At 34.7% G+C, this 25,324-nt stretch overlaps 2 protein-coding genes across 2 annotated transcripts; one reads left to right on the plus strand and one right to left on the minus strand.

Moving 5' to 3' along the window:
- The first annotated feature begins 1,310 nt into the window (after positions 1–1,310).
- Positions 1,311–16,224, plus strand: npepl1 (aminopeptidase like 1). Its single transcript, XM_073851515.1, has 12 exons — positions 1,311–1,472; positions 2,050–2,235; positions 5,957–6,127; positions 6,249–6,338; positions 8,399–8,480; positions 8,748–8,890; positions 9,131–9,208; positions 11,783–11,883; positions 11,974–12,097; positions 13,746–13,922; positions 15,325–15,435; positions 15,519–16,224. Exons 1-12 carry the CDS (start codon positions 1,323–1,325, stop codon positions 15,681–15,683), a joined length of 1,578 nt encoding a protein of 525 aa, XP_073707616.1. The 5' UTR covers positions 1,311–1,322; the 3' UTR covers positions 15,684–16,224.
- Positions 16,225–16,271: 47 nt separating this feature from the next.
- On the minus strand, positions 16,272–22,339 carry LOC141346593 (uncharacterized). The gene is made up of 3 exons (XM_073851516.1): positions 22,041–22,339; positions 21,686–21,881; positions 16,272–20,539 (listed from the first exon to the last, which is right to left on the minus strand). Exons 1-3 carry the CDS (start codon positions 22,217–22,219, stop codon positions 19,772–19,774), a joined length of 1,143 nt encoding a protein of 380 aa, XP_073707617.1. The 5' UTR covers positions 22,220–22,339; the 3' UTR covers positions 16,272–19,771.
- Between the last annotated feature and the right edge of the window lie 2,985 nt (positions 22,340–25,324).

Below are 25,324 nucleotides of genomic sequence, written 5' to 3' on the forward strand. Positions count from 1 at the left end.
TTTATTTCATTGTTTTTAAAAATATATATTTTTGATTTTGTAATAATGTGAAGTTTATTTTCTATTTTCTTTGTAAATTATAAAACTTTGTAAATGTGTCCCGCATTTTCATGTCACTACCGAAAGTATATGTATAGTTCATTTATGACCGCAAATGTTCAGTCACGACTGAAACTGTTTTAATAAAACGGCAAAAAATATATATTTACAAAGTAGATCTTAGCAGAGATGAGAGGACAAATATTCCAAAACATTCTGAAAACACAATATGAGAATTAAAGGAGTAGTCCACTTTCAGAACAAAAATTTACACATAATGTACTCACCCCCTTGTCATCCAAGATGTTCATGTCTTTCTTTCTTCAGTCGTAAAGAAAATTTGTTTTTTGAGGAAAACATTTCAGGATTTCTCTCCATATAATGGACTTCTGTGGTTCCCCTGAGTTTGAACTTCCAAAATGCAGTTTAAATGCAGCTTCAAAGGGCTCTAAATGATTCCAGCCAAGGAAGAAGGATCTTATGTAGCAAAACGATTGGCTATTTTCTAAAAACATTTACAATTTATATACTTTTTAATTTCTACACAGAGAACACACAGAGCTAGACAAGATGAGCATATGAGGTTAAAAAGTATATAAATTGTAATTTTTTAGAAAATAAGATTAGAAAATAGATTGTTTTGCTAGATAAGACCCTTCTTTCCTCAGCTGGGATCGTTTAGAGCCATTTTCAACTGCATTTTGGAAGTTCAAACTCGGGGGCACCATAGAAGTCCATTGTTTGGAGAGAAATCCTGAAATGTTTTCCTCAAAATACATAATTTCCTTACAACTGAAGGAAGAAAGACATGAACATCTTGGATGTCAAGCGGGTGAGTACATTATCTGTAAATTTTTGTTCTGAAAGTGAACTACTCCTTTAACTGCACAATTACTAAAAATGTGTACCTTGAAAATTATAAAAATTTGCATACATACAAAATTTGTGGGGGGAAAAAAAATCTAAATGTCTCCAACTCCTCCGTATATTTTGTCTAGATGTGATTTTTTAAACCTTGTTTATTGTCGTAGGTCAGGTTTTACAGGGTTAATGGTGGTTATGCATCTTGATAAAACATGATTACCATGTTCATACACCATTGGTACTCCAAGATACTTCGTACAGTAATACGCTTTGCCGTTTTATAAGCACTCTCTAATATCTAGTTTTAATGAGATATATAATTAAATGACGCGGTCATCACGAGGGCTCGCGAGACGGGCAGGAGAAGCGGAAGGTCAAAGTGCATCTTCCTTCTGAAGAGAGTCTCATTCGGGCGGAAGATGGCGAACGTAGTGCTCGAGTTCAAGGCTTCAGCCGGAGACTCAGAGCCCCAGAGCCGCCCGGTGCTCATCGTCGGCCAGCTCGCCAATTTGCAACAGATCAACTGGACCCATGTGAAAGGAAAACTGCAGTCGGTGGTCACCAAAGAGGTACGTAATGTTAAATAAAAAGTCACTCAACTTGTAAACACATAGGGACGTTAGCTAACCGGCTAAAGTTAGAGAGAAATCTGCTGCTTCTGACTGTTGTGTAACACACCGCTAATCTGCACTTGCTGATGGAAATGTCAAGATAACAAAATCAGTTTGACTAGATGAGTTAGTGTTGTTATTGACTGAATGTTAAATATTTTCAGTTTTCATAGTCATAATGTCTTTTCACAAACAAAAAGTACCATTTAGACATGTTTCCGTTGCAGTAACGTTACCTTATTTATATCATTTTGGAGAGCTACATACATCTGTTATCATTACTGTCATAGCAGTCCTTTGTCAGCCACATGTTGATTAGTTCAGAGGAAACACTTTGTTAAATCTGAGGCAAGCGAACATTTATCATTCCTTGATAGACATGATTAGCTTTCCTACTATTACTGACCATGTGTGGTCTGCATGATGTATTTTTTCTCCATACTGATGATTATGTTTCAGGTAAAGTTACACTAGCAAATAGAGCATGGTACTATGTTTTTCACTGCATATTTCTGTTTATGTGTGCCTCTTTCAGATATGGCAGGCTGCGTTGGCTTCTCTGAATCCCAACCCTACGGATAGTTGCCCGCTGTATTTGAGTCTGGCAGCTGTGGCGGCCCTTCCTTCACGAGTCAGTCGTCACAACAGCCCATCATCTGCACACTTCCTCACCCGCCTTGTCCGAACCTGCCTACCAGCCGGCAACAACCGCTGCATTGTGGTCAGTGTGGTTTTACGCCGTTATTAATATGCTTAGAGTTATGATTTTATTCAAATAGACAGATATGCATTAGTTAGTCTTCATTTCCCTTTTCTTCTGCTCATAATATCCAAGTGATGCATACAATATGTGAATGTCTACTGTATAAATACAGGAACACTTTCATTCATTGTTCAGTTTATCATTTTTAAAACAATATCCATCAGGAGTAGGGCTGGGCGATTTGGCCTAAAATCAAAATCTCGATTAATTGAACATTTTAACTCGATTACAATTAATGAACGATTATTTTATTTATTAATAAAATTATATTTATATAATATTTATTTTTTTGCCCTCATAGTTCACTGACAAGTAGGGATGCACCAAAATTAAAATTCTTGGCCGAAACCGAAAAAGAGGAAACCAAGGCCGAAAACCAAAACACCGAAAGAATTATGCCAATTATTAGTACCATTCCATTTATGGCTATGACTGTGTACTAATCTTACTAGACTCAAGGCATTGCAATTGCATACATTAATATTAAAGTTTCACAGAATAAATCAATTATATTAATTTAAACAATTATTATCAATCAAGTATTTTATTACTTGACATATACATATATCATATACATATATTTTACTGCCTTTGTTTAAATTGTTTAAATTTTTATAACATTATCTTCTGGATCCATCACATCATTGGCTGTAAAAAAATTCACATTTACAAGACTACGCGTTTCTCTTCCAGCAGGAGGCGCTGTCAGACTGGTATACAAAGCAGCGCAACAAATGACTTTGAAACGTGCAGCGCTCAGATTTATTCAATGGATAGCCTTTTGAAGTTTCATCATTTCTTGTCTTTCAGTCCCCACATTTAAGACCACCTGAAATCATAATTATGACTTTTATAACCCCTAATAACACTGCAGTTTTCAATTAAAATTAAGAGCTTTATTTCAAGAACCGATTTTCTGAAACAAACCTTGCACAATATACGTTTCTTTTTATACGTTTCCCACCATATTCAGGGCACAAGGAAAATATTAGGGGACTAAATTAATATCAGCATATGAAGTATAATCGTCTCTCATTGTCTCTGAGAGAATGCACGTCAGATGCTGAAAATCAGTTTTCACTTTCATTTTAACATTGCGCAGTTTTCACGTTGCTTGTGTGATATCCATTGGCTCACCTCCATGGTTTAAAACATAAATATTAATAAAAATACAGTATGAAAAGACATATCTTTAAAATATTGTGACGTAACACCAACGTAAAGCTAATGTTTTTCACTCACTGAAAGCTACATCTGTCTCGATCTCTGCTCTTATCACTGCACGCACGACTGCAGACACAACCCCTCTGGAAATTTCGGCAAAACAAGTTTTGCAAATCGCTATCCGTGGGTCTTTCCATACGTCCACACCGCAGACGTGTTGCTTCAGACAAGCACGTGCAGGCTGCGGTTTCTGTTTGTGTCAACATACTGTTTCGGCCGTGTTGTTTCGGTGATAAATGTCTTTCGGCCGAAAACCGAAAATGCACTTTCAAAGTAGAAAATAAGCACTGTCTTCTAAACAAAATTACTCTTGTATATCCTGTAAATTTTTTAAGCTCTCCATGGACATGTCGGCGGAATAACGTAATGTAACGGAGCGGGGTCACGTGACTCCACACGCGGTACTGTTTTTAAAGGGAAAGTAATCGAAATAATCGACCTGGAAACATTTGATCGATTATAGGTTCTGAATGTCGATTTCGATTATTTTTAGATTAATCGCCCAGCCCTAATCAGGAGCATTTTTTAAGACAGATTTAGAACTGTAATTCATATAATGTGGGGATGTAACGATATCAAATTCTCACAATACAATAATGCCACAATATGAAGTCCACAGGATGATATTAGTGTGATATTTAAAAATATTGTACATTTTAAAAATAAATTATTCTATCTAATGCACTTTGAAAGTTCTTAAAGGAGTAGTTCACTTTCAGAACAAAAATTTACAGATAATGTACTCACCTCCTTGTCATCCACGATGTTCATGTCTTTCTTTCTTCAGTTGTAAGGAAATTGTTTTTTGTGTAAAACATTTCAGGATTTCTCTCCATATAATGAACTTCTATGGTGCCCCCGAGTTTGAACTTCCAAAATGCAGCTTCAAAGGGCTCTAAACGATCTCAGCTGTGGAAAGAAGGGTCTTATCTAGCAAAACGATCGGTTATTTTCTAAAAAAAAAAATTATAATTCATATACTTTTTAACCTCAAATGCTCATCTTGTCTAGCTCTGTGTAGAGATTAAAAAGAGTATAAATTGTAAATGTTTTTAGAAAATAACAGATGGTTTTGCTAGATAAGACCTTTCTTCCTCAGCTGGGATCATTTAGAGCCATTTGAAGCTGCATTTTGGAAGTTCAAACTCGGGGGCACCATAGAAGTTCATTATATGGAGAGAAATCCTGAAATGTTTTCCTCAAAAAACATAATTTCTTTATGACTGAAGAAAGACATGAAGATCTTGAATGACAAGGGGGTGAGTACATTGCCTGTAAATTTTTGTTCTAAAAGTGAACTAATCCTATAAAACATAAGTCAGGAAAAAAATTTTCAGTGAATTGACTTGTACCTGAACTTTAAAGGGGAGTGAACCCTCTTTTTTTATATGTGGAATACTATCTCAGTCTAAATTACATCCACACTGGTGTTTTAGGAACACAAACAAATTAGAATATAATAATAATAATAATAAAAACAAAAAAAGTGATAGCCATATTATATTATATTGTATATTATTTTGGCTTTACACTACAGTAGGGAAATTAAAATACTTCTTTCCTAATTTCTACACTTCAAAGGGATATTTTGAATTTGCACCGCAGTGATGTTACCCATTTAAACCTAAATTTAGTTGTCCTCAATTCATACTGTTCTTTTAAGTTTTTATTTTGACAACAATGGCAGTAGAGCATTTATTTTGATGGAAAACTCCAAGCTCACTACAAATCTAGTGAAATGCTGTAATCATCTGCCGCAAAAATAAAGCATAACTGGTGGCCATTGCGTTCCCAAACGTGTATTAAACTCACAGCACATGCATTTACTGTGAACTGAGGCATGGAAAACACCGAATTATGAGCTGATCGCCTGAACAAAGTGCACGCCCTGCTTTGAAACGCCCAGCGAAAACTGACTTGATGAAGAAATCAAGCCATATTGTGCCTTCGGTTTTAGTTTATTTGACAGATGCTGTGCCAAAGCATAATGGCCCAAAATACAACTTTAAAGATCTTTTATGAAGAAGTTTAGATATAATTTAAAAACGTTTTACATGGAACAACTAGTGTTTTATATCATTATGTGACAATAATAATAATACGGATACAGTTTTGCTATCGCGATACAACTGCATCCATGTTTAAATGATTTCTAAAGAACACTTGAGACTGGCTGCTGAAAATTTAGCATTGCCATCAAATGGAAAAAAATATTCAGTTTTAAAAGATATTAAAATAGCCATTTAAATTAATAATATTTCATGATATTACATTTTTTTTTTTATAGTGAGAGACTTAAAAAAATTTAATTATCCAAACCTTTGTAGTATGTTTATAATTAATCAAAAAAAAATATATATATATAAAATAAGTAATATTTAATTTTGTTAGATACATTTTTTTTTAAACTGTAAATTTCTGCTTTAAAGTAAATAAAATGAATCTGTTTTTTCAGATGGTGTGTGAGCGCTCTGATGTGTTTGCGTCAGCCTGTGCCATTGCCCGAGCTTTCCCGCTCTTCACTCGCCGTTCAGCATCTTCTCGCAGGACAGAGAAGAAGCATGTCACTGTGGAGTTTGTGACTGTAGGTCAGGACAACGGCCCGCTGGAGGTCTCCACACTGGAGGTAAAGCAATGATGTGTTCAGAGCTACTTCTCTGAGCCACAGATTAAGTTGTTTATTAGTTCATTTATGATTATGCATTATTGTATTGCATCCATTTGAATGTGCAAGTGGTTGTTTCCAGTGTCTTGCCAATGCAGCGGATGGAATTCGTCTGGCCGCTCGAATCGTGGACACTCCATGCAGCGAAATGAATACTGATGACTTCCTGGAGGCAAGCGTTTCTACTCACAGTTTCTGTGAAACACATATTTTACACTATATTTGTAAATTTCAAAACTTAATTTTTGATTAGTAATATGCATGCTAAGAACTTCATTTGGACATTTTTAAAGGCGAATTTCTTAATACTTCGATTTTTTTGCCCCCTCAGATTCCAGATGTTCAAGTAGTTATATCTTGGCCAAATATTGTCCTATCCTAACAAACCATACATCAATTGAAAGCTTATTTGTTTAGCTCAGTTTAAAAAATATCCTTATGACTGGTATTGTGGTCCAGGGTCACATATTTTCCAGACTCAGCAGATTACATTTTTTAATATTGAACAGTGATGGAAGTGTACCAGTGTCTTATCAAGAACTTTAGCTGTGTGTTTGTAATGGTTTTAGAGTCACCAAATTCGTCTGAGACCAGAGACCAGTTGCATAAACTTGGCCTCTACATTAAGACTGTCTTAAGAACTAGTCTGACCAACTACCAGTAGCCAAGGGGTAATCAGTCTTATTTTTTGTATTCAACTAAGACTAATTTATGCTTTTATATAACCAGTTTTTAAAAAATGACCAGTTTTAAAGAAAAAGATTAGATGGCTTACTTGCAAGACTAGTCAAAGCCTTTCATGCAACCAGCCCCTGGTTGTTAAACTAAGTCGTTTGAGAAATACCCATTAAATGCTTGGACATCTAAGATGCTTCTAATGACACATAATCTCTAGTAAACCTAAAATTTTAGAAATTGAATTTAACCTGCTTACAAACCTGTTTAGCCGGAGCTTTAAATGTTTAAAGCTTTAAAAGCCTGAGAAATTACCTGCAGCCTCACCCCTGACACACAAACATCCTAGCTTTTTACTGATACTGTTTTACTTAGAGAGATGCAAACATACATTTTCATACATTTAGTTTATTTGCAGCATGTTTGAAACTATTACCACATAAATAGATTACAATATCATCCATATACATTTGTATATTACTGCCAGGGCATGCAAAATTAAGATCAATTATATGTAAAGCAAAGAACAATGCATCTAGAATAGATCCCTGAGGAACACCAGTACGTGTATCTAGATCAGTCGATTGATTTTGTACTATAACACGCTGAAACCTAACTGACAGTGTACAGTGGTGGCCAAAATTATTAGGACACTAGTATTTTCACCAGATAAAAGATAGTTTGGTGTGTCATTGGGAAATATCAGTTTACATTTCCAAACATTCATTTTGTCTTTAATTGTAATCTAGTGAGATTTTTGTTTGCACAAGGACTCTGACAACAGCCAGTGCTCCACACAGAGATCAGATCTCATCATCATCCAGTCTGTCTGGAATGACATGAAGAAACAGAACAAACTGAGACAGACTAAATCCAGAAGAACTGTGGCAACGTCACGGCTGCTTCAAGAATCCTTCCTTCAAAGCTACTTGAAAAAACTATGCATAAGTGTACCTAGGACAAAAGCTGCTTTAAACGCAAAGGATGATCATACCTAATTTTGATTTAATTTAGTTAATAGAAGTTAATTGATAAGGAAAAATCTATTTAGGACATTATTTTTGACAGAATCCTCATTTTACAGCATTTTGACACAAGTGCCTAAAACATTTAACAGTACTGTAGCTTTGCAGGTAGGCTTCTTGAAGCATCTTGAATTCATTGCCAGAGTTCTTCTGCATTTAGTCTGTCTCAGGTTCTTCATGTCATTCAGACAGACTGGATGATGATGAGATCAGATCTCAAGTCTTAAATTCATGACATTATGGCATATATCTTCCACAGTATATTTCAATACAAATATCTTAAATCAAGATGTATTTATGTGAGATGCAAATGTGAACTTTTTAGTCTGGAAAAGCTCAACAAATTTCAGTTTTTCAGTTTTTATGCTTAAAACAAGAAGCAAAATGTTTTCCTTTTTGATTTTCATTTAAGTTTTTAATCTAGTATTTATAGTTATTTCAGTTATTATTTTTTTATTTATTTAACTCTAATGTGAGAGATGCATGCTGAAATTGCTTTTCCTCTCATGATGCATAATACGATCTTCTGCAGGAAATCAAGGCAGTAGGGAATGAACTGGGCATCACTCCACATATAATTCGAGGAGAAGAACTGAAACAAAAGAACTTTGGAGGTAATCTTGAGTTTCTTCTCTAAAAAGTACCCAGATTGCAACATTCTCTGATCTGTGATGAAAAAGATGAGCTTGCATTCTCATCACAAGATGAGTGAATGGATGCCTTATTTTAAAACTGCTGACTTAGTGCTGCTTCTTCCAGATTAAGCTTTTCTGGCACGTAAAGAAAAATCATGCACGTCATTTCAAGCTCAAACACATTTCGTTTTACAGCAACTGTTACCCCTGTGCATATGTTCATGTGTGCAAAATCACTTTCTTTAGGCATTTATGGAGTGGGTAAAGCTGCACAGCATCCTCCTGCATTGGCTGTGCTGAGCCACACTCCCTCAGGAGCCACACAGACCATCGCCTGGGTGGGCAAAGGCATCGTCTACGACACCGGCGGTCTCAGCATTAAGGGCAAAGTAAATACTGCACCTCACTTTCTGCCGTATGCACTAAAGGTGCAGAAAGAGAAACTTTTTGGTTAATTTCCACAAAAAATGACATCAGAGTAGACTGTTTGTAAGATCAAAGACACATTTTGCAATGCTTTTTGGTGCCACTAGAGGCACAGAAATGACAGAGTTCACTGTTAAACACTGACTGTATCTGGATTTAAGATTATTTATTGTTTGTACAATTTATTTTTCTCCCCTTTACAGACCACAATGCCAGGAATGAAGAGAGACTGTGGAGGAGCCGCAGCCATTTTAGGAGCTTTTAAAGCTACTGTTAAACAGGTACTGATTATTTCGATAGCTAGCAGATCACTGGTTGCTAAACTTATCTACATTAAAGGTCTTAACCCCAGTCTCGGGTGGTCTGATCACAAGTGGGCAGCCAAGACAGCTTGCACTTTACACTTGGTATTAATATGCATCCACAGTCACCATATAATATTTTGTTTAAGGGAGAGTGTCTCATTTCATGACTGCACACATTTAATTGTGTGTGACATCAGTAAACCAAAAGTGTTTAGTGAAGATATGTATGCACTAGCATTTGAAAAGTTTGGGGTTGCTAAGGTTTTGTTTTTGAATAAAAAAAACCTTTCTGTTATATATTTTAGAATGTAACTCATTCCTGTGATGCAAAGCTGAATTTTCAGCATCATTACAGAAATCATTCTAATATGGAGATTTGCTTATTATATCAATGTTGAAACAGTTGTGCTGCTTAATATGTTTGTGGAAACCATGGTAAATATTGTTTAAAGATTGTTTGATGAATAGAAATTTAAGAACGGCAGCATTTATTTAAAATGTAAATCTTTTGTAACGCTATAAATATCTTTACTGTCACTTTTGCTTAATTAAATGCATTATTACTGAATAAGTATTAAGCCCTTTAAAAAATCTTACAGACCCCAAAACATTTAAGCTGTAGTTTGTTTTTAGCATTTCTGATTTTTCTAGGTAATTGTTTTGAGCAACTAAATGTGGTATTGGCGAGAAGCATACATTCAGTAACCTGTTTACATCTGTAATTATTGTCGCATTGCACGAAACGGATGTTAATACGAGGTGTAACCTTAAAGGAGACCTATTATGCACGTGTTTGTTTGTTTTTTGTTTTTTTATAAGCTGTAATATGTGACCCTGGACCACGAAACCAGTCATAAGTAGCACGGGTATATTTGTAGCAATAGCCACAAATATCCCAAAATCTTTAATTCCTAAAATCTTTAGGATATTAAGTAAAGATTATGTTCCATGACAATATTTTGTAAATTTCCTACCATAAATGCATCAAAAGTTTTTGATTAGTAATATGTATTGCTTAGAACTTCATTTGGACAACTTTAAAGGCAATTTTCTCAATATTTTCATTTTTTTTAATGAGATTTCAGATTATCAAATTGTTGTATCTTGACCAAATATTGTCCTATTCTTAACCATACATCAATAGAGCTTTTTATTGATGTATAAATCTTAATTTCTAAATATTTACCTTTATAAGTGGTTTTGTGGTCCAGGGTCACATAAGTCTCAGGTGTCCCCAGAATGTGTTTCATTTTAAAATACACCACATATCATTAATTATATAATTTCGAAAATGCCTATTTTGAGTCGAAGCAGAAACACGCTGTTTTCATGCATGGCTCTTCAATTGCAAATGAGCTGCTGTTCTATGCACCCTTTTCAAAAATAGAGTTGTTTTTACAGCTGGTACCTCAGATACCCTGCTAAAAACATCTGTTTGGTTTTGATTATTATTGAACCATGCAGATTAAAGGGATAGTTCACCCAAAAATGAAAATGTGATTTATCTGCTTACCCCAGGTCCAAAGGTGACTTCGTTTCTTCAGTAGAACACAAACCAAGATTTTTAACTCAAACCGTTGCAGTCTGCCAGTCATATAATTGCAGTCAATGGATACCAAATCTTCAAATCTTAGTAAAAAACATACAAAATGATCAGTCTGTGCAAAAAAACTGAACCGTATTTATATCATTAAGAGGGGTGAACTATCCCTTTAAGGGATGGTAATAATATAATAAGATCCCTTTGCTATCTCAATGGGGGAGCAAAATCTGTGCAACTCATTTTTTCACAAGCTTCCAGAGAAACTACTGGATCACTGGGTTGTCCTTTTTTTTTTATGTTTTCTGGATTGGTAGATTCAGCAGAAACCCTAGCCGGGAAAAAATCCAGACCCTAATCTATTAAGATTAAGGGTCTGGCATCGAGCAATGACAAGGGCCTAACTCGAGGGGCAGCACCAAGCATGCATTTGAAACGCTCACTGCACGCAACTGGATAACGCCACGACCAATCACAACAATACACACACAGCGGAGCTAACTGATAGATTAAACTCTTGCCGTATCCAGTCGGCAAAACAGCAAAAACATCCTTTTTGCAAAGGAACGCTTCGAGCGTGGTTTTCTGTTCCTCTTTTATATGAAAAGCCAAGTCTAACTCGTTCATTGTAGCGGCCAAAGCCGTTTCAAACAACTGGTGTTCATCTGTAGCCATCTTTCAGTGTTTACTAAATGATTCCGGACGTCGCAGCGCTGTCGGCATCAGCTTAGCTCACCTCTGGCCCTACATCAGATACACCGATTTGATTGGTTCCCAGAACTGCTTACGTAATGCAGTAACGTGCATCATTGCTCGATGCCAGAGTGTCTTGCAGAGACAATTCAAATTGTGCTCTCGCGAGACCTCTGGATTTCCGGGGTACAGAAACCCAATTATAGCACTTAAACATGGAAAAAGTCAGATATGATATGTGACCACATCATGATACTGTATGTCACTTTCAATGCATGTTTGAAGCTCTTGATATTGACTTGTATTGCTTGTCTCAGGGCTTTAAGGACAATCTTCATGCAGTTTTCTGCCTGGCTGAGAACTCAGTGGGACCTACAGCCACTCGACCAGATGATATTCACACTCTCTACTCTGGAAAGTAAGTTTTGGCATGCCAATGAAAATATCCTCCATTCTATCCAATATTGCAGTTTGCCTGGAACAGAAGTGTGTTTCCATTGTTTCTCAGAACAGTGGAGATCAACAACACGGATGCTGAAGGGAGGCTGGTGCTCTCTGATGGTGTTGTATATGCAAGCAAAGATCTTTCTGCGGACATCATACTGGACATGGCCACGCTGACTGGCGCTCAGGTGCGTTTGTGTCAGGATCTTAAGAATGCACTTGCTTGCTTTTCTTAAAGGATTAGTTCACTTCCAGAACAAAAATCTACAGATAATGTACTCACCCCCTTGTCATCCATGATGTTCATGGTTTTCTTTCTTCAGTCATAAAAGTATTTTGAGGAAAACATTTCAGGATTTCCCTCCATATAGTGGACTTCTATGGTGCCCGCAAGATTAAACTTCCAAAATGCAGTTTAAATGCAGCTTCAAAGGGCTCTAAGTGATCCCAGCCGAGGAAGAAGGGTCTTATCTAGCGAAACGATTGGTTCTTTTCTAAAAAAAAATTACAGTTTATAGACTTTTTAACCACAAGTGCTTGTCTTGTCTAGCTCTGCGGTGTGCAAGAAAATAACCGATCATTTCACTAGGTAAGACGCTTCTTCCTCAGCTGGGATCGTTTAGAGCCCTTTGAAGCTGAGTTTAAACTGCGTTTTGGAAGTTTAAACTTGGGGCACCATAGAAGTCCACTATATGGAGAGGATGACAAGGGGGTGAGTACATTGTCTGTACATTTTTGTTCTGGAAGTAAACTAATCCTTTTAAAAGTAAAAAAAAAAAAAAAGATTATAATTCTATATTTAATTTCAGTGCAGTCATTCTATATTTCTTGAGTACAAGTCTTCACAGGTTTTGACTGAGAACAAGATCTTGTCTATTGATATGAAGTGTTTGAGACAGGATTTCTGGGACAGATTTCCTTTCAAGTGTAAAAAGAGAAATCAGGGTGTCACATGATATCAGGAAGATTTTCCAGAAGTTAAACCACTTCTCTAATAGTCAGCTAACACGTAACTGCTTTGTAGTTGTTGCACTTTGGATGTTTGCAAAAACCAGTTCATAATCATGTGATGGAAGCTCTTTTTTTGAAGAGTGGCCGCTGAATCACTTCTTTGTTTTTTTGTCATGCATTTTAGTCACTAGTGCTGACAAAAAAAAAATCCCTTTGATCAGACATGCACAACTGTTTTCAGCCTTGATAATAAGAGATGTTTCTTGAGCAGCAAATCAGCATATGTGACACTGGACCACAAAACCAGTCATAATGGTCATATATTTAAATGGAGATGTGTACATCATCTGAAAACAGGGTAAATAGCTTTCCATTGATGTATGGTTTGTTAGGATAGGACAATATTTGGCTGAGATGTCATGCAACTATTTGACAATCTGAAATCTGAGGGTGCAAAAAAAAATCTAAATACTGAGAAAATCACCTTTAAAGTTGTCCAAATGAAGCTCTTAGTAATGCATATTACTAATCAAAAATGAAGTTTTAATATGTTTACAATAGGAAACTAAATGTCTTCACGGAACATGATCTTTAATATCCTAATGATTTTTGGCATAAAAGAAAAATTGATCATTTTGAACCATACAATGCATTGTTGGCTGTGACAGGGTCACACATTAGAATGATTTCTGAAGGATCATGTGACACTGAAGACCGGCATAATGATGCTGAAAATTCAGCTTTGTCATTACAGGAATGAATTATGTTATTTTAAATAATATTATTTCTAAATCAAGTTCCCAGTCGATAAAATCAAGTCCCACAGTACTCAAGCATCCTGTCTCTCGTGTTTTCTGTTTGCTTTAATGCTGTTTGTGGTTGCAGGGAATCTCCACGGGGAAGTATCACGCTGCTGTGATGACCAACAGTGAGCAGTGGGAAGCCGCTTGTGTGAGAGCGGGCCGCAGCAGCGGAGATCTGGCGCATCCTCTGGTCTACTGCCCTGAGCTTCACTTCAGTGAATTCACCTCAGCTGTGGCCGACATGAAGAACTCTGTGGCGGTGAGGAAATGGGGAAGAGATGCTTTTGGAGTGAAAGGGGATGAAGAGAGTGTACCCTTTTTTTGTTTGTTTGATTTTTTTTTTTTTTTTTTTTTTGTCTCCCATGCACAAATGTTCATCACAGTGATGGAAGTTACTGTAATATAGTGCATAATAATTGTTTACCGTTAAGATGTAAGGTTTTTTTTTTTTTTTTTTTTTTTTTTTTTAGCTTTTATTTATTTAGTTTACTTTGCTAATTATTTATTACCTTTTATTTAAAATTAGTTTTTACTTTTTTATTCTACTTTTTATTTTATTAATCTTCATATTTTTATTTCAGCTTTACTTGTTTGTTTTTTTAGTTTATTTTCTGATTTATTTTATTCATTTTTTTACCTTTTTATTTTATTTAGTTTTAATTGTTTTTACTTTACATTTTATTGTTTTGTTTTATTTTAACTTTATCTTTTTATTTTACTATTTGTCTTTATTTTACTTTAATTTGTTTGATTTACTTTTTACCTCTTATTTAATATTTGTTTTTAGTTTTTGTTGTAATTTTATTAATTCTTTAATTTTTTTTATTTCAGCAATATTTATTTTATTTTTTCTATTTATTTTATTAATTTTTACCTTTTTATTTTACATGTTTATTTTGTATTTTTCCCTTTTTACTTGTTTTATTTTTCTTTTTTTAGCTTTATTTTGTTTTATTTTTATTTTACAATTATTTTATTATGTATTCTTTTTACTTATTGTTTTATTTTACTTTATTTTTGTTTAATTTTATATTTATTTCAGCTTTACTTGTATTTTTTACTCCTTTACTTTATTTTTAATTGTTTTACTTTTTTGTTTTATTTTTACCTTTTTATTTTTTTTTTACTTTGTTAGTTTACTTGTTTGGTACTTTTTGTTTTATTAATTCTTTAATTTTATTTCTGCTTTACTTGCTGATTGTTTTTATTTTTATTTCTGATTTATTTTTTTGTTGTATGTTATGATTTTTATTTTTAGTTTGTTTTAATTTTTTATACTTTTTATTTTACATTTTTATTACTTTTTTCTTTTTACTTATTCTTTTATATTTCTTTATTTTACCCTTTTATTTTGAGTTTTACTTTTAGTTTGTTTTATTTTAATATCTCTTATACATTTTTTTTTTCTTTTTATTTAGTTTTCTTTTTTTCTTTTACTTTTTAATTTTACCCTTTTATTTTATGTAGTTTTACTTATTGTTTTATTTTACTTTTTTAGTTTGTTAATTTTATTTTTCATATATATATAAATTTTTTTTATTGCTGTCAGAATTGTAATTTTCAGTTCTTCACAACCTAGGACGATATTTAATTTAGATTAACTTTAATATTAATTTAGTTTCATTTGACTTAACAGTGGTTCATATTTTGTGTGTCTGCAGGACCGTGAGAATGCGCAGAGCTCCTGTGCTGGCCTCTTCATTGGTTCTCATCTGGGTTTTGATTGGCCAGGCGTTTGGGTTCATGTGGACATCGCTTCACCAGTCCATGCTGTGAGTATAGACTGAGCACAAACTGAAATGATGCATATTTCTCAGAGAACTGTTCCTAATTCATCAGTGTGGCTTGTGAACAGGGGGAGCGAGCCACTGGTTTTGGTGTGGCCATGCTCATGGCTCTGTTTGGCCAGGCGTCTGAGGACTCCTTGCTCAACTCTGTGTCTCCATTGGGTGCCGCCACAGCCAAAAACGCCTCTGGAGACCAGATGGAGAGGGACTGCAAGAGGAGGAGACTTGTCTAAGATGATTTCAAACTGTTCTTAATCTTCAAAACAATTAAATATTAGTCACGCCTTGTACGTGTTCTTTCACAAAAGTTGCATCCATTAGACACACACACACACACACACACACACACACACACACACACACACACACACACACACACACACCTTCCTGTACTGACCCAACTCAGTAATGCTGACATTATACACATAGTTATGAACTTAAATAAAAGTACAATGTTATCTCAATGTTTGTAATGTACATGTGAATCTCTTCACAGTTGCCATAGGGAATGCTGCTGGAGTAATAACTATCAGCAAATACTGTACTAAGGTCTTCAACATTTTTCCTATTTCAATCAGAAAGTGTTTAAAATGCAATCATTTGATTTCCATTCCATACGTAAATGACGATACGATCACAATGATAGTGTAATTGTTTTTGACACTAAATGTGTGCTGACGATATTCACTTTGATGCCAATTTTGTAAGTGTGGCAAATGAAGAATATGGAATGTGAATGACAAATCTTTTCCGAGTAAATGGTTGAAAAAAGTCTTTTTTTCCCTGTTATGTCTGCAATAATTCAAATTACAATCTACAGATTTATCATGAAGATTTTAATGCAAAGACAAAAAATGTTACAATCAAGTTCTCAACACCAATTCACTTACATACTTAAACTAAAATTAACATTGAAACCATTTCTATGGCATGTAATAATTACAGTAGCTGACTTTTGTGTAATTACTAATTAGAAATTATTTGAAAGTAATATACTTGATACATTTATTTTTCCCAATGACCATTAATCTAAGGTTTCTAACACACCAAATATGAAATAATCAAGTTCTCAAAGATAATTTTTTTTTTTTTTTTTTTTATCAAATGTAAGTTCATGTCCCAGGCACATTTTCTTGATTAAATAAACATTACTTGCACTATCAGAAGAAAAAAAAAACGTTTAACATTAACGATAGGGCTGGGCGGTATGACCAAAAATGTATTTCACGGTACCGATATCTTTCACAATATAGTTTTTTATATAGGTAGTTATTCCAGAAAATGTACAAAAGGGCTTTATATAATAAATAAGCTTGAATATTTAACAGATTGCTTGTACTACCGCTGCTAGTGAGTACATTAGCATGACACAGTTTGCAAATCACCTTTTTCTGCTTGTTAGATTTTGCAAAACAGAATCAAGTCCACACAACAGATGTTGCACCTCTTTTAATGACGAGTTCCTCCTCCTGCACAGGATTTTCTTTTGAGCCCTCCTCATCTGTTCGTTTCTCCTTTTCCATGTTTTTACAACCTCCCAGGATATCCTTCAGTCTTGCATTCAATGGTTTGACCAGTCTCAGCCTCTCACGTGCTGCACGTGAGTTGGCCACACCCACTTATTTACATTTTGCGGTATACACGGAATAAAAATTTTTTTACGGTACACATTTCATTCCGCGGTAACGATATATACCGTCATACCGCCCAGCAGGGGCGCCGCTCGCAATTTTGGGCCCTATGACAAAATATGAGGTTGGGCCCCCCCTACCATACAAAAGCAGATCTCTGGGGGCCCCTAAAAGGCGTGGGCCCTTAGAATTGTCCTAACTGGCGCCCCTGCCGCCCAGCCCTAATTAACGATGTAATCTATATTCTGTTTATTAAAGCCAAGTATGAATTCCCTGCAAGTTCATCAAGCATAAAGAGTTTAAACAATGTATTTTGTGAACTTATGTTCAGCTATTCTTTTTAACTTTTTAACAATTACTGAATTTTTCCGATCATCAGTCATCAGAGCTGGGTAAATATTGCTGACAGACACAGAGATTTACTTTACATTTCACCAAGCTGATTACTCACTTAAAACTCCCACAGATCATGTTTTTGAGCCATTTTAAGTCTTATTTTGATATGTTTCTATCTTAAGTGTGAGTTTTTAGGGGCCAAGCACCAATCTTCTGCTTTTATGTCTATGGCAGCCCATAGAACCGCTTGTGCAAAAGTTGTGAAATGTGACCCTGGACCACAAAACCAGTCTTAAGTCGCTGGGGTATATTTGTAGCAATAGCCAAAAATACATTGTATGGGTCAAAATTATAGATTTTTCTTTTATGTCAAAAATCATTAGGAAATTAAGTAAAGATCATGTTACATTAAGATTTTTTGTAAAATTCCTACTGTAAACCTATCAAAATGTAATTTTTGATTAGTAACGTGCATTGTTAAGAACTTAATTTGGACAACTTTAAAGGTGATTTTCTCAGAATTTAGATTTTTTTGCACCATCAGATTCCAGATTTTCAAATAGATGTATCTCGGCCAAATATTGTCATATCCTAACAAACCATACATCAATAGAAAGCTTATTTATTGAGCTTTCATATGATGCATATATCTCAGTTTTGTAAAATTTAACCTTATGTCTGGTTTTGTGGTCCAGGGTCACAAATTTGGCGCACGGATATAGGAGAGTCTGAAATGTCACCATAGCAAATTTCAAGTCTCTAACTCAAACTCTAGCGCCACCACACAAGTTTCACTCAAGTTTATGCTAATAATTTTAGAGGGAAAAAAATGTTTCCCTCTGAATCATTGGCTCATGCCGAGTCAAATAGCCACCAAAATTAAAAAACTGGGCTAAATCATTTTAAAAAGACCTCAAGTTTCAGTGAAGCCCGTTGGTTGAATTTTCACCAAATTTGGCTTGAATCCCTGCTGAAAAAAACAGCGTAGGCCTATGCAGGTATGTTTTGGTGTTGGGATGATGGTTTTAGCTGGTTTATGCTAAAGAGACCAGCCAACATCCCAGCACCAAAACAAACCTAACCAGCATATGCTGTTTTTTTTCAGCAGGGATCATCTTCAGACCATGCTGACAAAAAGTTATGGATTTCCTCATTTTGCCTTTGTTGTGTTACCCCTTAATGCTGCTTGCAGCTATATTTTTTACTTACTTTTTAAATGAACGCCATTCTATTATCTATTCAGATTGATTTTTGAAAGCGGAACGCGTACGAACACAAGAGGCGGGACTTATCGCATGAACCAATCACAGCCGAGCAAAAAGTATTGGAATAACGGCTTTATTTGTTTCAGTAACGAATTCCTGTTTCATCGTTACACCACCGTTACCGTTACTGACAATAAAATGTGGCGTTACTATAATTGAGATTACTGAGCGGTTTTCATCCGAGTAGGCTCTCTCTCAGCCATACGACCTGCGAAGTTGTGCATCGCATCGTGTTGCGTTCTTCTACTAAGGTAAATTCTGTCTTTTTTCTCTTGTTTACGGAAATGATGAGGGTGTTTACCTACATGTCCGCGCAAGATTTTAAAAGCGGAGCAGTTCGTGGACGTGATTACATTAAAGATGAGTATAGACGGGAAAAACTGGAGCTCGTGTTGGTATCATACGGATTAATTTATCAGAGAATATTTGTTTTCGACGTGATTTACAAGTTGCAAGCTTGTAAAGTGTGTGTCTGTGAATTTAGGTGACAGAGACAGATGGCAGAGAGCGCACCCTGTTTATTTTTTTATTTTACAAAAGCACATTGTTCAGTTGTTGTTAAGTAGAGCCTTTGCAATATGTCTGTGGAGATTCATTTGCCTTTGCAGTTTCAAATGCTACCTTAATCTTATCTGTGGGATGTTTTTCATGTCCACGGGTTAATAACGTGATATTTAACCTCTGGAAAGTGTCTCTCACATTGTCCCACAGCAACATTAAAATAGTGTAGATTAGTGTACAATGTTTTATTCATTTAACATATTTAATATTTGGGGGCTTCCAAGTTATTTGACATATTTTAACTTTTTTTTTAAGTAACACAATAGTTACTTTTCCTGGTAATTAGTTACTTTTATGATGATGCCTAACACTGGTTAAAACTCAATGGGTTTAGGGGAGATGTGCATTGCCACTGTATAACTTTACCTGCTGGTGTCACTGTAGGACAGTGTTTCTTTAGAAAAACTGATTTCTACACTTTTTAATGTTATATTTTGTAATATTGGCATTGTTTTTTACTTTTTGTACTACACATCCTTTTGTCTTTGTTAGACTGTCCTAATGCTGAATAGTACAGTAATGGGAAGTTCAGTCAGTAAATTTTCTTTTTCTGAACTGTGAACTGAACAGAAAGCCATGATCCGGGGGTGAATAAAACTCTGTAGATTCTTCCACGGGTTCCACTTTATTAGAAATCTCATCTTCAGACTTGATTTCAGCCTTCTGAGGAACATCTTCCATCTTTATAATGACGTTTTCACGAATTGTAATCTGCATGGGAGGCAGAGCAATGAAGCTCCTAATAATGTCCTGTTGTGATGCACTGGGATCGACTGTGAGCACTGACCTTATGGCCTCGTCTTCAATCTTTGCCTTCACAACATTTCCTGTTTCTGGTTTAAGATCTAGGTGGCCACTAAATGGCATTATGATGGCAGTGCTTTTATAATGTGTTTTGCATGAGACACAATATATCGTTGGGTTTGACAGTGTCACGTTCTTCAGTTTGTGCTTACAAGGACATATGAAGAGATTTTTAATGTTTGCACCAATGATGTCACATTTAATAGTTTCTGTTGGCACTTGAACAGCAGCCGCTGTACCTTGAGATGGGACGCTGATGATCTGTGTGTCTTTAGTAGTTGATAGGGATGTTTTGCCCTTGAAGTCTCTCACAGAGACATTTGTGATGTTGTACCATTCACCCACAGTAATGCTGTGCTCACACCAGATTGTTAGATTCATGCAGCCTGTAATATCTGCTACAGTATATATTATTCTTGGAAGATACTGTCCATCCCATACAACACTGTGTCCTTTGTGTATCTCCTGGATAATCTTTGCATTAATGCTCACCTGTGCAATATGCAGAAAACAAACAGATACATAAGGCTCAGTGACTTGATACCCGGCTTGGTTGTTGAATAAATGCTTTAAAAATAAGAGCAGAATGGCTTGAATCTCTTAATTGATCTCATTTTTTTTTTACTAAATCTCATTTTTTATTTTATTGTATGTATCTTGTAATATCTAGGTGGTATAACTATCAAGAAATACTGAATATAAATAAATAAATTAAAAATACATATTAAAAAATTATTAATAGTTTAACATAATCTTTTATAATTTTTATAAATAATCAGTAAAGCAGTTTGGTACTTATTATTCATGTAATTTGTCTGCCAAATCAAAATATGATATAACCAACATGCAGAAAGCCACTTTGTTGTCATGTGATAAACACTGAAAATAGGAAAAGATATCAGAGGAAGTAGCCTAGTGACACTTTAGGTATTTTTTTTTTTTTTTTATTCTAGACCAGTGGACCCCGTAGATATTTTATTTTATTTTATTTTATTTTGGAGCAGTGGATCCTGTCGATATTTTCTGTATTATTACTGTAGATATTTATTTGATTTGATTTCAGACCAGTGGACCCTGTCAATATTTTATTTTATTTTATTTTATTTTATTTTATTTTATTTTATTTTATTTTATTTTAGACCAGTGGACCCTGTAGATATTGAATTGAATTTTTATTTTATTTTATTTTATTTTTTTATTTTTATTTTTTTTATTTTGGAGCAGTGGATCCTGTCGATATTTTCTGTATTATTACTGTAGATATTTATTTGATTTGATTTCAGACCAGTGGACCCTGTCAATATTTTATTTTATTTTATTTTATTTTATTTTATTTTAGACCAGTGGACCCTGTAGATATTGAATTTTTATTTTATTTTATTTTATTTTATTTTATTTTATTTTATTTTATTTTATTTTATTTTATTTTATTTTATTTTATTTTATTTTATTTTATTTTATTTTATTTTATTTTATTTTATTTTATTTTATTTTATTTTAGACCAGTGGACCCTGTAGATATTGAATTGAATTTTTATTTTATTTTATTTTAGACCAGTGGACCCTGTAGATATTAATTCTATTTTATTTTGATTGTTTTTTATTTATTTATTTCTAATTTTATTAGAAATGACCTACTCTCTTTGGTTTTGTATCCATGTTAAGGAGTTCAGACAGTTGCCCAGCTTGTGGTTCAGCACAAAAGCTGTTGTTAAATGCTTCTCCAAGGTTACGATCGCATGACATTTTGGAGCTGTGAGTATAGAAGACATCTATTTTTTTGCTAGACTCCGTAGAAGGCTGTAAAACCACATCCTTTAGTGTAACTAGGCTCCTGCACAAAAGATTTCATGGTTTAGACACACATTTATAATAAATTTGACAAAAGACATAAACATGATGGCTGTTTGAATAATTCTAGTCATATGTAATTTAAAATGTAGCTAAAAAACATTTTATAACTTCTAGACAAATACGAAAAGAGAAGACTTACCTGGTCTTTTCAGCATTGTGGAAGTGCATGTGATCTTGTGGTTTGAAGACCACAACTTTGCTATATTCACCTTCACGTTGAAGAACAGCATCAAAATATTTGTCTTTTATGGGGCTCACGTTGCAAAGGAAACCCTTGACCTGATTCCTTAATTTTTTGGCTGGACTTTGTTCTGCCATGTCTGATCACATAGATAGCAGCTGTTAAACGGGAGCAGTTGACATATGAACATACAGCAAACAATATCTCAGCTGACTGTTTTACCAAGCAAACCCATCCATCCATTCATTCATTTTCCATATCCTCTGCAGGGTCACACAAGATTACTAGGAACTAAATGTATTTTTACATTTTTCTTTTTGTTTCTGTCTCTAGTCCTGACCAACGATATCAAACTGTTCCTTTTTAAGGATAAGCGTTTTATCACTGTTACTGGAGCCACAAACACGCCTGCAAACAGCCTGATAACAACTGCCTCAAAACAACCCTGCATTCAGAAATATATATTTCAAATTTAGTTAATGAAAACATGAACATCTAAACAATGAGTGTACAGTATCATGGACACTGAGTCACTATTGTTACTTTTGATTAATTAAGTCTATTTCTCTTATAGAAAACGATTCTGTAACGGTTATGGTATCAGATTTGCAATACCATGTTTTTTTAAAAAATATCCTTGATACTAATAACTACCGTACTAATATATCATAGCCTACTTTTTTGTGCAGTACTGCGTTATGCAACCCATAAAACAGCTTATTCAGCTTACAGCGAACCACTTCTCAAAACAAAGCATTTGTTTCACTGAAAACAACAATGCTTCAGCTGTTGAAACAGCATATTTGTGTATACGTATATCCATATATAAAATCACGTAAAAGAATAGCAGAGAGTATGCTTACCTGTACTCACATGTCTCCTTGTAAAAAATTAAGACTGGACTTTGCCCATCACATGAAATGCAAACATGTATTATACAACTCCTGGCAAAAATTATGGAATCACCACACTTAGATGTTGTTCAGCCAATTTCTTTACTTCATAGCAAATAAACAAATCATAGATATGACACAAAAATAATTTGTTTATTAATTTAACATTCTGGTGGTTATGTAAAACATACCTTAACAACTGAGATTAAACTCTTTAAATTAATGGAAAATTATTTTCCATATCAAGTAAAGGTAAAATTCTGGAATCATTCAATGATGATGAAAAAAATATGGAATCATCAACCAAAAAACACAATTAGTACTTTGTTGCTCCTCCTCTTGCTTTTATGTTGGCCTGAATTCTTTAGGGCATGGACTTTGCACTAATGTAAAACAATTTTCTTTATCAAGCTGGTTCCAACTTTCTTGAATAGTAGTTGACAGATCAATCGAATTGAGATCTGGACTGTTTGCTGGAGTTGATGTGCCTTTCCTGAAGAAAAGCTTTAACACACTTTGTTCTGTTTCAAGGTGCATTATCATCCTAACATCATCACCAAACTTCTTTCTATTGGAATGAGAAAAGTGTCCAAAGTTCCAGTGTAAACCTGTGAATTGACTGTTGAGGTAAGGATTGCATTTCCCCTGGTCTTTTACCTGACATGCAACCCTGTATTATAAATGAGTTGGGAAATGTGATTGTTTTCTTCAGGCAGTCATCTTTATACATTTCATTAGAATGGCACAGGACAAAAGTTCCAGCATCATCCTCTTATCCATTGCAGATTTGCGATTCATCACTGAATATCACTTTCATCCAATCATCCGCACTCCATGACTACTTCTCTTTAGCCCACTCTAATTTTAATTTCTTTTGTTTATGTGTTAATGCTGGTTTTCATTTGGCCTTTCTATTTGTAAATCTCATTTCATTCAGTAGGTTTCTTACAGTTATGTCACACACATTGAATTTTCCACCCATTTGTTCTTCATTTGTTTCGTTTTGCATTTTATATTTTCAATGCAAATCGCTTTGAGTTTTCTATCTTGATGCTTGGATGTCTTCCTTGATCTGCCTGTATGTTTTCGTTTTATAATCTTTCCATTTTGTTTATACATACACCAAATTTTAGAAACAACTGACTGGGAAGATCTAACTTTTTTGACACCGATGGATTTCCATCTTGAAAGAGTTTTATAATTCTTTCCATCATTTCAACTGACAGCTTTCTTGTTGGGGACATGTTTCCTTACAATTAGCCAAGTTCAACAGCTCGTTAAGGTCTGTAAGTACTCTCTTTTAACTTCTGACTAATATGCATTTTAGATATGTTTAGATATTTGTTTCAGAATTACAAATTACAAGCTGATTCAAAATGATGCGTCTTCTCGAAATGATGTAAATTATTCTTATTGCTTTTACAAATAATATATATTAAAAGTTTCTTTTTACAAAAAAATCTAAATTAACATATTTCAAATAATATTCTTTGCTGAGATTTGAGCAATTTCAATGTGTGTTCTATGCAATGATGCAGTTTTGTGTCATAGTTACAGTCGTGGCCAGAAGTTTTGAGAATTACATAAATATTGGAAATTGGAAAGGTTGCTGCTTAAGTTTTTATAATAGCAATTTGCATATACTCCAGAATGTTATGAAGAGTGATCAGATGAATTGCATAGTCCTTCTTTGCCATGAAAATTAACTTAATCCCGAAAAAAACTTTCCACTGCATTTCATTGCTGTCATTAAAAGACCAGCTGAGATCATTTCAGTAATCGTCTTGTTAACTCAGGTGAGAATGTTGACGAGCACAAGGCTGGAGATCATTATGTCAGGCTGATTGGGTCAGAATGGCAGACTTGACATGTTAAAAGGAGGCTGATGCTTGAAATCATTGTTCTTCCATTGTTAACCATGGTGACCTGCAAAGAAACGTGTGCAGCCATCATTGCGTTGCATAAAAATGGCTTCACAGGCAAGGATATTGTGGCTACTAAGATTGCACCTAAATCAATAATTTATAGGATCATCAAGAACTTCAAGGAAAGAGGTTCAATTCTTGTTAAGAAGGCTTCAGGGCGTCCAAGAAAGTCCAGCAAGCACCAGGATCGTCTCCTAAAGAGGATTCAGCTGCGGGATCGGAGTGCCACCAGTGCAGAGCTTGCTCAGGAATGGCAGCAGGCAGGTGTGAGCGCATCTGCACGCACAGTGAGGCCAAGACTTTTGGAAGATGGCCTGGTGTCAAGAAGGGCAGCAAAGAAGCCACTTCTCTTCAAAAAAAGCATCAGGGACAGATTGATCTTCTGCAAAAAGTATGGCGAATGGACTGCTGAGGACTGGGGCAA

Source organism: Garra rufa, chromosome 12 (genome assembly GCF_049309525.1).
Source record: "Garra rufa chromosome 12, GarRuf1.0, whole genome shotgun sequence".
Classification (NCBI taxonomy): Eukaryota; Metazoa; Chordata; class Actinopteri; order Cypriniformes; family Cyprinidae; genus Garra; species Garra rufa.

What these genes read in the sequence shown, in the direction of transcription:
- npepl1 (XM_073851515.1), top strand. Translation starts at nt 1,323, where the DNA reads ATGGCGAACGTAGTGCTCGAGTTCAAGGCTTCAGCCGGAGACTCAGAG. An exon ending in AGTCGGTGGTCACCAAAGAG is followed by an intron (nt 1,473 to 2,049) that starts GTACGTAATGTT and finishes TGCCTCTTTCAG; the next exon opens with ATATGGCAGGCTGCGTTGGC. An exon ending in GAAACAAAAGAACTTTGGAG is followed by an intron (nt 8,481 to 8,747) that starts GTAATCTTGAGT and finishes CACTTTCTTTAG; the next exon opens with GCATTTATGGAGTGGGTAAA.
- LOC141346593 (XM_073851516.1), bottom strand. Translation starts at nt 22,219, where the DNA reads ATGGCAGAACAAAGTCCAGCCAAAAAATTAAGGAATCAGGTCAAGGGT. An exon ending in CACAATGCTGAAAAGACCAG is followed by an intron (nt 21,882 to 22,040) that starts GTAAGTCTTCTC and finishes TCTTTTGTGCAG; the next exon opens with GAGCCTAGTTACACTAAAGG. An exon ending in TGGATACAAAACCAAAGAGA is followed by an intron (nt 20,540 to 21,685) that starts GTAGGTCATTTC and finishes CATATTGCACAG; the next exon opens with GTGAGCATTAATGCAAAGAT.